General features: G+C 38.4%; 1 protein-coding gene across 24 annotated transcripts in view; it reads left to right on the top strand.

Annotated features, from left to right (window-relative positions):
* Positions 1 to 16,146, top strand: part of DTNB (dystrobrevin beta) — a 266,778-nt gene that overhangs the window by 76,122 nt on the left and 174,510 nt on the right. For all 24 annotated transcript variants that reach the window (XR_008618857.1, XR_008618870.1, XR_008618868.1 and 21 more), the window contains exon 6: positions 11,341 to 11,495. Coding sequence is in view for 5 of the 24 variants with exons in the window: in XM_055089074.1 (XP_054945049.1) it covers positions 11,341 to 11,495 (155 nt within the window). In the remaining 19 variants the exon portion in view is untranslated. The remainder of the gene's footprint in view (positions 1 to 11,340; positions 11,496 to 16,146) is intronic.

Raw genomic sequence — 16,146 nt, 5'->3', positions numbered from 1 at the left:
AAAGAAAGGAAGGAAGGGAGGAAGAAAAGGAAGAAAGAAAGAAAAAAGATAAAATAAAGTAGGATAAAATAAAGTTATTAAAATAAAAGATAATTATTAAGAAGAAAAATTTTAAAAAGTAAAAAAACACGGGTCGGTCAGAACCCTAGGACAAATAGTGAAAGCAAAGCTATACAGACAAAATGTCACACAGCAGCACACACATAGACACTCACAAAAAGAGAAAAAGGGGAAAATAATAATATATATTGCTACCAAAGTCCACCTCCTCAACTTGGGATGATTCGCTGTCTATTCAGTTATTCCACAGATGCAGGGCACTTCAAGTTGATCGTGGAGATTTAATCCGCTGCTTCTGAGGCTGCTGGGAGAGACCTCCCACTCTCCTCTTTGTTCGTACAGCTCCCGGGGTTCAGCTTTGGACTTGGCTCCACCTCTGCGTGTAGGTTGCCCGAGGGCGTCTGCTCTTCGCTCATACAGGACGGGGTTAAGGGAGCAGCTGATTCGGGGGCTCTGGCTCAGGCCGGGGGGAGGGAGGGGTACGGATGCGGGGCGAGCCTGCGGCGGCACAGGCCGGCGTGACGTTGCACCAGCCTGAGGCGCGCCACGCGTTCTCCCGGGAAGTTGTCCCTGTATCACGGTACTCTGGCAGTGGCGGGCTGCACAGGCTCCCGGGAGGGGAGGTGTGAAGAGTGACCTGTGCTCGCACACAGGCTTCTTGGTGGCGGCAGCAGCAGCCTTAGCGTCTCATGCCCGTCTCTGGTGTCCGCACTGATAGCCGTGGCTCGCGCCCGTTTCTGGAGCTCCTTTATGCGGCGCGCTTAATCCCCTCTCCTCTCGCACCAGGAAACAGAGGCAAGAAAAAGTCTCCTGTCTCTTTGGCAGCTCCGCACCCGTCTCTGGAGCTCCTTTTAGCGGCGCGCTTAAACCCCTCTCCTCGCGCCCCAGGAAGCAAAGAGGGAAGAAAAGGTCTCTTGCCTCTTCGGCAGCTCCAGACTTCTCCCGGACTCCCTCCCGGCTAGCCATGGTGCACTAACCCCTTCAGGCTGTTTTCACTCTGCCAACTCCAGACCTTTCCCTGGGATCCGACTGAAGCCCGAGGCTCAGCTCCCAGCCCCCAGCTAGCCGTGGTGCACTAGCCCCTTCAGGCTGTGATCACGCAGCCAACCCCAGTCCTCTCCCTGGGATCCGGCCGAAGCCCGAGCCTCAGCTCCCAGCCCCCGCCCTTCCCGGCGGGTGAGCAGACAAGCCTCTCGGGCTGGTAGGCTGGTCGGCACCGATCCTCTGCGGGAATTTCTTCGCTTTGCACTCCGCACCCCTGTTGCTGCGCTCTCCTCCGTGCCTCTGAAGCTTCCCCCCTCCACCACCCGCAGTCTCCGCCCGCGAAGGGGCTTCTAGTGTGTGGGAACCTTTCCTCCTTCACAGCTCCCTCCCACTGGTGCAGGTCCCATCCCTATTCCTTTGTCTCTGTTTATTCTTTTTTCTTTTGCCCTACCCAGGTATGTGGGGAGTTTCTTGCCTTTTGGGAGGTCTGAGGTCTTCTGCCAGCGTTCAGTGGGTGTTCTGTAGGAGCAGTTCCACGTGTAGATGTATTTCTGATGTATCTGTGGGGAGGAAGGTGATCTCCGCATCTTAGTCTTCCGCCATCTTCTCTTCTCTCCTAAACTGTTTTTTAGTACCTTAGATTCAAGTGTAGTTGTTTAGAAATTGATAACCTGTTTATTCACTTATCTTTCCTTAATTTTTTTCTTACTGTTTACCATTTTGGCATTTTACTGTTCACTAGATACTATTAGAAGGTGGTTAGATGAAGTTGAAGGAGATAAAATTCACAATTACTTAATTTTTCTGCTTATCATTTTCATTTATTCACTCATTAGGTAGTCCTTCACTGCCTAAGATATGCCAAGCATTGTGCTAGGTGCTGTACATATATTTGCTCACTGAATCCTTAAAATTTCTTTGAGCAGCAGGTGGTATTTTCTCTGTTTTATAGATGAGTTAACTGAGGGGGCGAAGCTGGGATTTCAACTCAGGCTGTAGCTTCAGAGCCCTTTCTAAGCTACTCTTTTGTACTCCACTATGCTCATCCTGTACTGGGAGACACACATTCAAAGTGCCCTAATACAAGTATACGTGGAGTAAGAAACTCTAGCAGGTTTCACAGAGGTGAGATTGAAGCTGTGGGTTTTCATGAAGTGCTGAGGAAACCTGTGAAGTTGATTTGTTGAAGAAACTGGGTCATCTGTCTTGTGGCATTTCTCATGGACTAGATTTTGATGATTGCATCCCCGTGATGTTCCTCTGTGCTCTACATTTTTTGTTTTAATTGAAAGATACAGAGCCTTCAACAGATTCAAGTAGAAGCTTTTGGGCAAGATTACTTCATGGGTGCATGTTTGTTTTCTGTGCTTTTTCTTACATGTTACCATGACATTAAAAGTTAGAAAGCTAGAAGGCTCACTAGATATAGATTTAGATGTCTAAAGAAAGGTCTTAGTATATTTGGTCAGTGTTATCTGGTTATCTCATTTCAAAATCAGCTGCATTGTAAAACAAAGTTTTGGCAGAAAAAAAGTATAGTTTTATTTAAATACTCTTCTGAGTTTTTTTCACATGGTACCTCAAACTATTACTCTTTTGGGCTGAAATTTCTTCATATTTTCTTAATTCTAACATGGTGTTTTTCTGAGGATGATAATATACTATGGATAAAATTATATTTCATTCACAGAGAAAAAGAAAGTTGTGATTTTTTTCTGTTTTTTAACGATGATGATACCAGATAAAGAAATATACATTGCCATTTTTATTAGGACTGGAGAAACTGGTTGAAAATTGATTTTATAACTGCACATTCTAGATGATTCTGGACTCTTTAAGTTTCTGTGGTTAAATTTGCTACATTTACATAGAACTGGTACCTGGCCCATAGTAAGTGCTAAAATTTTTCCAAATATAAATTGTTGATTGAGAACTAAAATTACTGCAGCTCTCTGTTGTAGCTATTAGTGAAAGGTGCAAATCCTAGTTCTGTGTGAAGTATTGAAGGGATCCAGGTGATAGCAGGTGGTTTTTTTGTTTGTTTGTTTATTTATTTATGTGGCTTTTGAATTTCTTAGAGGAGCACAAGTGACCACAAAAGTACACATACCTAGGCAAATGTGACACGTCAGTGCGCTCTCAACACCATATCGTTACACATTGTGTACGGAAATACAGGCCACACTAGGTCACTTAATAGCATGTTTACATGATTCAGATAGATTTAAAATCTGGTTTCTTTATCTTCTTCACGTTCAAAATTATGGTTTCTTTACCATCTGTTGCTCTGTTTCATTATTATTATTTTTTAAAATTAATTAATTTTTTTTTTGGCTGTGTCAGGTCTTCGTTGCTGCACGTGGGCTTTCTCTAGTTGCAGTGAGTGAGGGCTACTCTGTTGTGGTTCGTGGGTTTCTCATTGCAGTGGCTTCTCTTGTTGCAGAGCATGGGCACGCGGGCTTCAGTAGTTGTGGCACGTGGGCTCAGTAGTTGTGGCTCTCGGGCTCTAGAGCGCAGGCTCAATAGTTGTGGCTCACAGGCTTAGCTGTTCCGTGACATGTGGGATCTTCCCAGACCAGGGATCAAACCAGTGTCCCCTGCATTGGCAGGTGCATTCTTAACCACTGCACCACCAGGGAAGTCCCCCTGTTTCATTATTTTTATTGTACTGTAATTATCTTGACTAGAGAGTGAGATGTTTAACCTAAGTAACACTTTCAGGTATTGAAGCCTATCTCCACTTTTTTGTTTTAATCATCTAGGGTGGAAAATGCTTTAAGTGTGGTCTGTGCCTTCTGTTTTAAACAGAGCTCACTGGTCATAATTTAAATATTTTTCATCTCTTAGGGATGTCATTCTCTGATGCATTTAGGGCTAATTGTGAGGCTCTGGGTTGTTTGTCCCTTTTCATGTTTTCAGACTGCTGTGTTTTTTCAGCTTTTGAACTTTTTGTCATTGGTGGTGGTGGTGATGGTGTATGTGTGTGTATGTGTGTGTACATGTCCTTTATCGCTGGTAAATGTGATGGTATTATCAGTGTACCAGTCCCAAGCAGTCTCCTTTTGCTTCTGATTTACTTTTCAAATGCTACTGACAGAGAAAACATAACCAGCCTTCTTAACATTCTATTCTGTTAGAGTATGGACGAAGTGATTACTCGTATTGAGAGAAGCACTCACTTACGTAGTTTTGGCTATTGTGAGAATCCTTTTTCCCTTGCTTTCTAGTCACAGCTGTGTCCTACTTAGTTGAGGTAGCTGAATAATGTGTAGAAGAAGGTAGCTATAACACTGTATTGTAACATAAAATGATATTTGACCATTTATTCACTTCTTTCTTCCTACTTGTTCCCTTGTCTTTGTTCTTAGTCTCTGCAGCCTCCTCCCACTGACTCTACTTCTGTTACCTCTGTTAATGTTCCCATTAAGTTAGATTTTTCTAATTTATGGAATATGCCTCAGCATTTCTACTTTTATCTTTTTGCTTTTTACCTCTTATTTTAGAATTTTTTCCTTTAATTTTTTCCCCTTTTTCCTTGATCTGCCTTTGTTTGTTTGCTTGTTTTAGTGTCAAGATGGCATTTAAAATGACTTAACCAATACTTGTGTGTTTAGTTTGAAACATTTCCTTTTTTAAGATTTTTTTTAAAAGTCTTTATTGATTTTGCTACAGTATTGCCTCCGTTTTACGTCTTGGTTTTTTGGCCGTGAGGCAGTGTGGAATCTTAGCTCCACAACCAGGGATCGAACTTGCACCCCCTGCATTGGAAGGCAAAGTCCCAACCACTGGACTGCCAAGGAAGTCCAGAAACATTTCTTAATTAGACTTTTCAGGTCTCTCTTAAGAGAGTTTCTGTCCCCAGGTATCATTCATTTATAGATAAATGGTTAACTGTTGTGGCCGTTAGGGACTGTATCCTAGATTCAAAGGCAACTTAAGTCAGGATTCTAAATACCAGTGATTTATAATCAGAGTACAGGCTTTGATTATCAGCATGATGAAAACTCAATAATGTCAGAAACCCAAAAAATAACTCAGAGAAACAAAATTTACAGACTGTAAAACCCATTATTTATTAAACCATACTAATTATCAACTAATTTAACTATGTAATTTATTTACTTTATCTAATTCTGCTGTTTTCTAAGAAACTTATCTCTTATGCAAACCCCATCTGTCTTGCACTGAAAGATAGGAGCAGATGATTCATGCAATTTATTTTTAAATCCTTTAGAAAACTGGTGCCACCATTTTGAAGGGCAGTCTAACAGTGTGTCAGAAAGGCTATAAGAATATTTGTATCCAGTGACTCAACCTGCTTCTTGAGTTTATCATGAGGAATTAATCAGAGGCGTACCCCAGGTTTTACATATATTTGTTGCAACACTTTTTATAATATACGAAGACTTAAAACAGCTTTAGTGTCCAAAAGTGAGAGCTCAGTTACACTTTGGGATACTGACACGATTGAATATACTGCCTTTAAAAATATGCTTCAGATCAAAATGCATAAATGTAATATAGTTTTAAATAAAAATTTATTATGCACTTAGGAAAAGAAAGAAATATACCAAAATGATAACACTGTTAGGTATTTTCTCTGGGTTATAGCATATAATGGTTTTATAATAATAATTTATATTACTTTTTGTTTTTGCATGTTTTTGATAGACCACACTTTGAGCAGCCAGAGAAAAGGTGACCTGAGGTGTTCTTTCTCAGAACTGGCAGTTCTAACATTTCAATTGTTTGCTTCCTTGATGTTTCATTAACAAACTGTAGGGAGCCAACCTTTGAAGTTATAATTAAGCAGTTTCACCTGTTCAAAATTTAGCATCTTCTCTTACAGTCTTCTAACCACCTGTCACTGCATATTTATCCTGACTGGTTTCTGTTAATCATCTCTTCACTTCATTAGCCTGAAGTGACTCTTTAATCTGAATATTTGCCCATATTCACATTTCTCATATAACCAAAATGTTTTAGAGCTAGAAGCAAGTAAGAAAGGAGTTGTACATATGCATTTTATGAAAAAGAAAAAGATAAACAAAAACCAAGGAAGGCCTGGAGACTTGTCTAAGGTAGTTCCTGACTCAATCAACACTAGAAGCCCAAGGCATGGCTGAATCCCATCCTCCAGCCTCTCTCTGACTTAATGAATGATGTAGGAATATTCATGAGTTTGGGAATAAAATATGCACTTGGATTTAGTTACACACATATTTATAAACATGCAGATGTGTATACATTTTTTGTGGGTTAGGTTGCTCAGTTGGTAGAAAGATGACAGGAGAAGATGAGAGACGTTTGCCAGGAAAACTAACATATAGAAGAAAATGGCTTTCTCTTCTATAGGCTTGAGTCTATTGTAAACAGCCCTATCATCTTGCAAAAGTATATGGTTGGTCATGTGGGGATGAGAGGGGAGTGGATAGATGGATAGATGCAATGAGTAAAGCCAGGGTCATTATCACCAGAAAAAAATTTGAAACATATGTGAAGATGGTAGAATAGTAAAATTATTTTGCCACTACACAAAGGACAGAATATTTTTAAAAGTTTGTACACGTGTGGTGTAAGGGCTTGATTGTGGGTTTTTCACAAGGGAGAAAGCCTGTATTTTCATCTGGAAACAACTAATGGGAAATTAGCATACCTTCTTTCAGAGATGTATAACTAGAAAGAGAATTATTGGGGAAATTAACCAGTGATCTGGGAAGCAGTTTATTCCCTTAATGCCAGAAGGGTTTAGGGCTTTAATTAAAGGACTAGTTTAATTTTGGGGATGTTTTTATTAAATTGTCTCTTATTTATTTCTTTGGTAAGGTATTTTTATATGTATATAGTAAATCACACTTAGATTCATTGTTATATTTCATTTACAATAAAAAATTAGCAATTATTTTCATTGTTTTTGTTACAGATATGAGAAGCCTAATCTAAAAAAACAAAAAACAAAAAAACTGTTTTAAACAAGTAACTCTAGAAGTCATGACTTCTAAGTAATTACTTAACAGTTTTGAGGTCTACCAGTTTTTCTCTTAAAGCCAACCAACCAACAAACATGTTTCTGCTTGTTCTCGTACTAATGTAATGTGGCCCTATTAAGTTATAGTTTCTTTTTTCATTGATTAAAAATTTTTTTTACTACTTTGAATCTATTTTATGACCTAGTAACTAAGTATAACTGAAAGTAATACTTTTTTTGAGGGGGAAGTTAGTCATTTCACTGTCTAATCACTCCTTTATTGCTCTGAATGAGTTAGGTATAGATTTGGTGGTGTGGATGTATACACGTATGTTTTTGTGATTGGAAGCTATACATATGTGTATTTATCAATATATACTTGGTAGCTGAAGTCTCTGGTCTTGAATATTTCTACCATTAGTTAACTTGTTAGTTTCTCTGTTATGAATACATTGAGTGGCAACAGAAAACTTGACTAACAGTGGCATAAAACCATTGGGATTTATTTTTCTCATGCAACAATAAGTTCAGAGGCTGGCAAGTTCAAGGTTGGTACCATGACTCAGGGATGTCATCAGAGACTTGGGTTCCTCCTGTCTTCCTGCTCTGCCATATGGCTTTCCTCCTAGGATTATAAGTGACTGCTCTTTACTGTGCCTTATTCTCATTTTAAGTAGAAAGAAGAAAGAGATGCCTCTATCAGGAAAGCAAAAGCTTTTCCACAAATTCACTTCAGAATTACGACGTGCACAGGAGTCTGGGAAGTAATTTTTAAGGGGAACACATTGCCATTCTAATCAGAGTTCAGTTCAGGAGTGAAAATGGGAAAACAGATACTGAGTAGTAGGCACCTTGCAGTGTCTGCCACATCCCATATTTCCCCTTAGTTTTCATTCAGATTTAATGGATGATTATTTTCTTCATTATGAGAACAGCAGCCAGCTATTTGAAAATTAAGTCATGATGCTATTCCCTCCTTCAAAGGGCATCAGTTATTCACATAATTGGTAATATCTTCAAAACTCTGTATGTGCTGTCTCGAACTGCGGCCCAGTACTCTGCTTCTAACTGCCTACAGGATGGTTCTACTTGGAAATTTGCTGATTAGTTCAAATACGGTTATGTTCAAAGCTAAGTATCTTTATCTTCAATTTGGTTATTTCAGTCAGGGTTGTCAGCATTTTTCTGAGCTAGAAGCTTAAAATAATCCTCATTTTAGAAATTCCTTTATTCTCTAATCCAGTGTGCCATCAACTTCAGTTTCCTGCATTGAAATGTCTTGGAGTTGACCAAGCCCTCCCCTCAATACCGTCACTCCTGTAATTCTGGCTCTCACTTCCTTACTTGTGCATTATTTACAGGGTTTTCTAGCTGATGTCGCCAATCTTATTTTTCCTCTTTTATTCATTCTGCCAGTCATTAACAGTCTAATTTTCTTGAAACCTAACTTTCTAAATATTTCTTCCCTACTTCAGCATTTTTAAACCAAATCCAAATTGTTTCCTCTTTCAAAGTTTTCGTTCATAACATACTTTTCTTATTCAGTCTCTATTTACCTTTACTTCACAATATAAATTATCATAGTCAGAATGTTCTCTTTGATGCACTGTTTCTTGCCTACCACCACTAATAGACACACTCTATAAATTCCTGCCACAGAGACTTTTATCCTACTCTCCTTTTTTTTTCTAAATTGAAGCATGGTTGATTTACAATATTATATTAGTTTCAAGTGTGCAACATAGTGATTCAATATTTTTAGAGATTATACTCCATTTAAAGTTACTGTAAAATATTGGCTGTATTCCCTGTGTTGTACAATATATCCTTGCAGCTTATTTATTTTATACATAGTAGTTTGTACCTCTGCATCCCCTACCCCAATCTTGCCCCTCCCCACTGGTAACCACCAGTTTGTTCTCTGTATCTGTGAGTCTGTTTCTGTTTTGTTATATTTATTCATTTGTTTTATTTATCCTGTTCTTCTCTAGTTGTGTCCCCAGACCCCCACCCCCCAGCTGTTTTGACCTCATCATTCCAAATTCTATTTTTCAAGGCCAAGCTTCTAAATTTCTTTCTTGACAGTTCCTCCCTATGTGTTTTTGTATCTATTCTACACTATATTTTGAAGAAGTGTGATGTAATGGAATGTCTTTGCAGTCAGATAAGTGTGGGTTTAAATCTTGATTTAGCCACTTAGTAACTTTTGACCTTAAGAAAGTTAACCTTTCTAAGCTAATTTCCTTATCTATAAAATTTAAACAATTACGTGCATACGCATGTGCACACACACACCTTTTTGTGACAGTAAAATGAGGTAATGTTTAGTAAACTATAGTGGTACTTAATATTGGGGATTGCTACATGAAAACAAAAACCGAGGTAACAGTATTTTAAACAAAGTTGAAGTTTATTTTTCTCATATATAAAAGAAGTCCAGGAGTATGTAGTCCAGGGCTGGTATGATAGTTTCATGTTCATCTGGGACCCAGGCTTTCTATATCTTTCTTTTCTATCATTCTAGTGTATGATTTCTACGTAAAAGTTGAGATTACCACATAGTCCAAGGTGGCTGCTGGAAGCTCCAGCCATCGTAGCTGCATTCCAGATAGCAAAAGGAGGAAGGAAGAAAGGGTCTATTTCCAGTGCAGTCAGCTTTGTTTAAAAAACTGCCTGAAACTAGCCTTCTAGGAAGTCTCTCACAACCCTTCTGCTTATAGTCTCATTGTCCAAACACCTAGACACATGACTGCAACTTGTTAGAAGAAGGCTTCAAAGTTTAATCCCTTAGTTGGGTACATTGCTGCACAAAATAAAATTAGTGTTCTGTTACTAAGGAAGGAGATCAGAATATTGGGTGTCTACAGCAGACTCGGCCATAGTTACCTGTTGTGGTGCCAGGCGAATGGTGAGGTTTAACAAATATCTTATGCCTCCCTTCTTTCTGTTCTATTTAGAGTCAGCTTAGTGCTTTTTTCTTCTTTGCTTCATGTGTATCTTATTTTTTCCAGCTATGTTGAAAGTTTCTTGGGGGGGATAAGGACCATGTATCATACTTCTTTGTTGTTTTTCAAAACACCTAGCAGAGTACTTGGCACTTGGACTACTTAGTAAGAACTTAGTATGTATTTGTTAATTAATGATTTTACTTTCTACTAGGACCATACTTCTTTTAGCCTCTTGTTGGATTTTCCCCACCTCATGGGTATTTAATACTTTTCCCTCAGCTACAAACTAGCAGCTATCATGAGAGGAATGTACTGGAGATTTTCATTCCTTGCTAATTTCCTGTTTTCTAATGCCTTAAAAGTTACCCTGTGGAGTTGATGATCTAAATTTTATCTTTCTTTGATTAATGTATTTTAATGGTTGTTTTTTTCCTACACCTGGTGCTTTGGGATACATATGTATTTCTAATATACCTGTTCATTATGAATATATAGAATATGATTTTTTAAAATGCCATGTTTGGAAAGGCCTCAGGAAATTATTTTTCTCTGCATATTTAACTCACTGATTTGTTTGTAAGAAAGCTGAATAGTTTGAAAAGAAAGCTTAGGTTAAAGTTGTCAAGTTGTTTTGAGCTCCTGGTTATTTTTCTTTTTCTCCCCAGTTATGGGTGAGAAGAGAGAAATAACTAACTGGAGTTAGGAAACTCTACAAGGAGATAAAGAAATAGTATATTACTGGAACTGTCTTTCTAGCTGCTTGGGTCAGACTTTATGTAAAAATAGGATCTTATAGTATCAGAGTATCTTGTGATAGAAGAGATTATATGAGTTCTTTTTATTCTACTCTGGAACTGACTAAATGGAATATTTTAAATAAACATACTACATAGGAATATATTACATCATTAGTATATGAATATGCAAATACAATACAATTTCTTTCATACCCTATCACCAATATGCAAATATATTCATACACTCAAAGATGTATATGTCTTATATAAATATGTACATAAATGTAAGAGATAAAGATATGCTGCTACAAATTCTTCTTGGAATAAAGTGAGGTGTAAATAGATAAAATTAAAAGTTATATATTATCCAGTTACGTATGCTCAAAAAGAGTAGGTAGGTAGACGTACATGAGTGGTTATGTGATGTTTAGGTAGAATATTAAGTGGGTGGGAAAGAGGGGCCTCATCAGCAAAGTAACTGCACAGTGTTAATGAGAATGAGAATTCATGTTAACTAAAAATCATAATAACTTTATGATACTTTTTAATGAGGCTTTTGGACTGGTATACAAATGACATAGAGCTGTTTATAAAGAGTTGATATTTCCTTATAGTTTGACTTTATTTGGTTTTGTTCTCATAGATGTTTTCTCCCAGATGTCAGATTCCAGCGGCTTAATGATATTTAGCAAGTTTGACCAGTTTCTGAAGGAAGTTCTGAAGCTCCCAACAGCTGTCTTTGAAGGGCCATCTTTTGGTTACACAGAGCACTCAGTCCGCACCTGTTTTCCACAGCAGGTAAGGATGGGTTTATAGAATCTAGGATTAGAAGAGCTCTCATCCACCCCTCCACCTTTTGTCAGATTTCGCCAGATTGCTTCACTCTAGGAATATAGGTCTTGAGTAGGGGAGGAAAAAGAACTTTTAAGTCAGAGGAGGGGATGTAGAAAAGAGGGGGGATTAAAAATTCACCTGAGAACTCTTTTCTTGGAAGAGGGGAGGGAAGTCTTTTCTGAAAAAATGATAACAGTTGAAATATTTTAAATTACTAAAAATTTCAAGAAAAATGTTTAAGGTATTTATCTGATTGCTGCTAGACATATATTACTCTCCCTAATGAGTTGTTTAACTGTGAAGTATAGGAATTTTGATATAAAACTCAATATAATACTGGATTTTTGTTTCCTGAGCACTGAAGACAAGGAATGCTATACAGCTGTCAACTGCCAGCTCAAAATCCCTCAAGGGTATACTGCCATTTTCATATGGAAGAAAGATAGATTTGGTTTCTTCTTTATTTGTGAGTGTCCTTTTGTGGTCCTGGTCTAGAGGTTGATTGTATTCCTGAGATCTTAAGTATGCCTCAAAGAACTGAGAGCAGAGTGGATGCTGGCTGTAGCATCCTTGTTTTTTTTTTTTTTTTTTCAGGTAGAGATGAGATAAAGGAGCTTCATGCTAAACTCAGCAAGTTCTGTAAAGCAGAGAATTAAGAAAAAAAATCTATGTTAAAACTAGAGGGTAAAAGATTATTGGAAATAGGATACTGACATAGTCTGAAAGTATCTCCCCATAAGATATTAATTAATTACAAAGGAAACAGTAACTTTACAGTGGAGAAACCTATCAGATACCACTTTTACCAAGTGATCAAATCCATATCACCAGTAAAGGGAGAGGCTGATAACCCCGCCTATTGATAGGATGCTCTTAGAAGCACCTGGTATCACTGCTGTGGTTCTCCTGCCAGAAAAGCACAACCTGAGTCTCATTAATGAAACATCTGACAAAGCCAAATGCAGGATTTCTACAACATAACTGGCTTGTACACTTTAAAAGTGTCAATGTCATGAAAGACAAAAAAAAGACTGAGGAACTGTTCCAGGTTACAGGTATCTAGAGACATGAAAACTGAAATGATCCAGAATTTTGTTGTTGTTGTTATAAAGGACATTATTGGGACAGTGGAGAAAATCTGAATAAATTTTGTAGACTCAGAGAATTCCCTGGTGGCACAGTGGTTAAGAATCCGCCTGCCAATGCAGGGCACGTGGGTTCAATCCCTGGTCCGGGAAGATCCCACATGCTGCGGAGCAACTAAGCCCGTGCACCACAACTACTGAGCCTGCGCTCTAGAGCCTATGAGTCATAACTACTGAGCCCACACGCCGCAACTACTGAAGCCTGTGCGCCTAGAGCCTGTGTGGTGCAACAAAAGAAGCCACGACAATGAGAAGCCCGTGCCCCGCAACGAAGAGTAGCCCCCGCTTGCCACAACTAGAGAAAGCCCGCGGGCAGCAGCGAAGACCCAACGTAGCCAAAAAATTAAAAAAAATTTAAAATAAAATAAAAAACATTTGCATTTCTTCTAAAAAATTTTTTGTAGACTAGATAATAGTATTCTGTCAGTAATGGTAATTTCCTGATTTTGATACTTGTATTTAATTAAGAGAATGTCCTGGTTTTGCAGAAGTAGAGTCTGACATATTTAAAGGTAAAGGGACATCTCTTTTGCACTGTTAACATTTGAGGAGTCTGGGTTAATGGTAAATGGGAATTTTAAAATAATCTTCTTACAGCCTTTCCATAAGCCTGAAATTATTTAAAAGTAAAAGGTTAAAATATAAAAGGAACAAATCTAAAGGTTTGAGTACTGAAAGGACATTGTAAACCAGATCCTCCTGACCTGTGATACTTTGATTCACAAAGGAACGAAGAAACAAACACATATACATCCATTTTTACATTTAAAGTTAAGAACTCATATTTGTCTGAATTCAGACTTCCAAACAGTATTTTACAGCTTGTCTAGGGATTACTTGGCTTTAGCACCGAAGGTGCCACCCATAATACCAGGAGAGTTATTTTTATTAGTTTCTGAGGAGATGTTCTTCCCAAATTTCTACACACTTCGGCTGATTGCTTTTGTGGAAATTAGTCTCTATACATTATTTTTTTCTCTAAGCATAAGTGACAATATCAGCTTTTAGCATCTCTCTGCTTCAGTTATTCTAATAAAGCATAGTTTGCATTTTGCCCCTGAATATGTATTTTTCAAGTGATATGAGGCTATCCCAACACATCCTGGTACAAGAGTGTCCTGCATGGGGATATATGTATACGTATAGCTGATTCACTTTGTTATAAAGCAGAAACTAGCACACCATTGTAAAGCAATTATACTCCAGTAAAGATGTTTAAAAAAAAAGAAGTGTCCTGCAGGTGTTAAAATACCCTACAGAGATATAAGTGAGGATGAGTAGGATGAAGACACCACAACCAGTTTTCATTTAGAACTCATCTCACTGCTGCTGCTGTTTTACTAGTACCATCACATCAAACAGCTGCCTCCACAGTCCTCTGGGGTAATCTTGTACATGATACTTATGTGGCTTTTCACATAGATGCTTCCTGGAGATCAGGCTAAAAATTGATCAGGTTCTGGAATGCTGCTGTTAAGTAGTGTCAGGACAGGCAAAGGAATTTATACAAAGTATCAGTGAAGAACATTTGAGCAATGGATGATAATTATGTGAGGCACTAAACCTAAAGTAATCTTTGATTATATTGTAATGTGAGTACTAAAGTAAGACTCTAAATTGGAATAGCAATTTAAAATGTTGAAGAATATAAAAAAATTCCAATTGTTAATTTTAAGACTGCTGTCTAGGGACTTCCCTGGTGGCGCACTGGTTAAGAATCCGCCTGCCAGTGCAGGCGACACAGGTTCGATCCCTGGTCTGGGAAGATCCCACATGCTGCAGAGAAACTGTAGCCCGTGCGCCACAACTACTGAGCCTGCGCTCTAGAGCCCGTGAGCCACAACTACTGAAGGCTGCGCACCCGTGCTCCGCAACAAGAGAAGCCACCGCAATGAGAAGCCCGTGCACCGCAATGAAGAGTAGCCCCCGCTCACCGCAACTAGAGAAAGCCCACGCACAGCAACGAAGACTCAATGCAGCCAAAAATAAATAAATAAATAAATTTATATATGAAAAAAAAGACTTCTGTCTAGGATTCTACACATTACCTTATACCATGATTGTGAGGCCTTTGCACTCACAACCTGATTGTTGCTTTTCACCTCCTTCATATTCTTATAAAAAATTCAGTCTTGTTTTGATATATGCCAAATTTGGAAACGTCAGAGAAGCTTATCTCAAAAGAAATATAAACTACTAGTAGAATGACCCCTTCTGCCAAAAGGAGAGAGAGAGAGGGAGAGGGAGAGGGAGCAGGAGAGGGAGACTGTTAAGACAAAGTTTCATGCAGCAAGAGTTAAATTCAACAAGTTTTGGTTTCTTTTTGAAAATAAGCTTTTTCCATGCAGCTTGCTTTCCTGTGTATAAGTTTCCTTAATGTGAGTTAGCTCATACACCATCGGATAGAGAGAATGGTGTCAGTGTAAAGTGGAGTTCATATGCTGTTTTCCCCAACATATTAATGTTCTGGGCTGAAAAAGAAATGATACTATTAAAGAGAAAGTATGACTATTTTTAAGAAAGAAGCTGAAAATCCTGCAGAAGTACCTTTCTTTAGTGAAAGAAGTGGCTAGTTTGGAGGATTTCATGAATGCTTCACTTTCTACAGTGTTATGGTGATGAAGTTGTGGATACAGATGAAAAAAAACTGTGAAGACATTCCTCTCCTGACCCCACCCCATACTAAAAAATTTAATTGATGGGATTAGCTATCCCCTGGATTCAATAGTTTTGATAAAACTGATTTATCTTAGAACTTGTGTGTCCTTACCATGAAGAAGGAAAAAAGCATCTCAGGATTTAAGGCTGAAAGGTATCATATAGCTGAAAATGTCTGTGGAGATTTAATTGTTCTGGTACTCTTATTAGTATTGCTGTTGTTTTGTTAGTCCTCTGTATACAAAACTGCATAGGTTTTTAGGTTTGTTCCCACCCTGTTTTTCTCACATACCTTATTATTTTTAAATTCACAGTTTTGCAGTAGGTACAGTTTTCCAGTAATGCATGTGTTGCATTAGAGCAGAAATACTTCCATTTTTTTTTAACATCTTTATTGGAGTATAATTGCTTTACAGTGTTGTGTTAGTTTCTGCTGTGTAACAAAGTGTATCAGCTATATGCATACATATATCCCCCTATTCCCTGCCTCTTGCGTCTCCCTCCCACTCTCCTTATCCCACCCCTCTAGGTGGTCTCAAAGCACCGAACTGATCTCCCTGTGCTATGCAGCTGCTTCCCACTAGCTATCTGTTTTACATTTGGTAGTATATATAAGTCCATGACACTCTCTCACTTCGCCCCAGGTTCCCCTTCCCCCTTGCCATGTCAAGTCCATTCTCTACGCCTGCGTCTTTATTCCCTAGGTTCTTCAGAACTGTGTTTTTTTTTAATGTTCCATATATATGTGTTAGCATATGGTATTTGTTTTTCTCTTTCTGACTTACTTCACTCTGTATGACTGACTCTAGGTC

The sequence above is a fragment of the Physeter macrocephalus genome, chromosome 12 (assembly GCF_002837175.3).
Source record: "Physeter macrocephalus isolate SW-GA chromosome 12, ASM283717v5, whole genome shotgun sequence".
NCBI classification, from domain to species: domain Eukaryota; kingdom Metazoa; phylum Chordata; class Mammalia; order Artiodactyla; family Physeteridae; genus Physeter; species Physeter macrocephalus.
The sequence above is the reverse complement of the archived record's forward strand: the minus strand, read 5'-3'. Positions and strand labels throughout refer to the sequence as shown.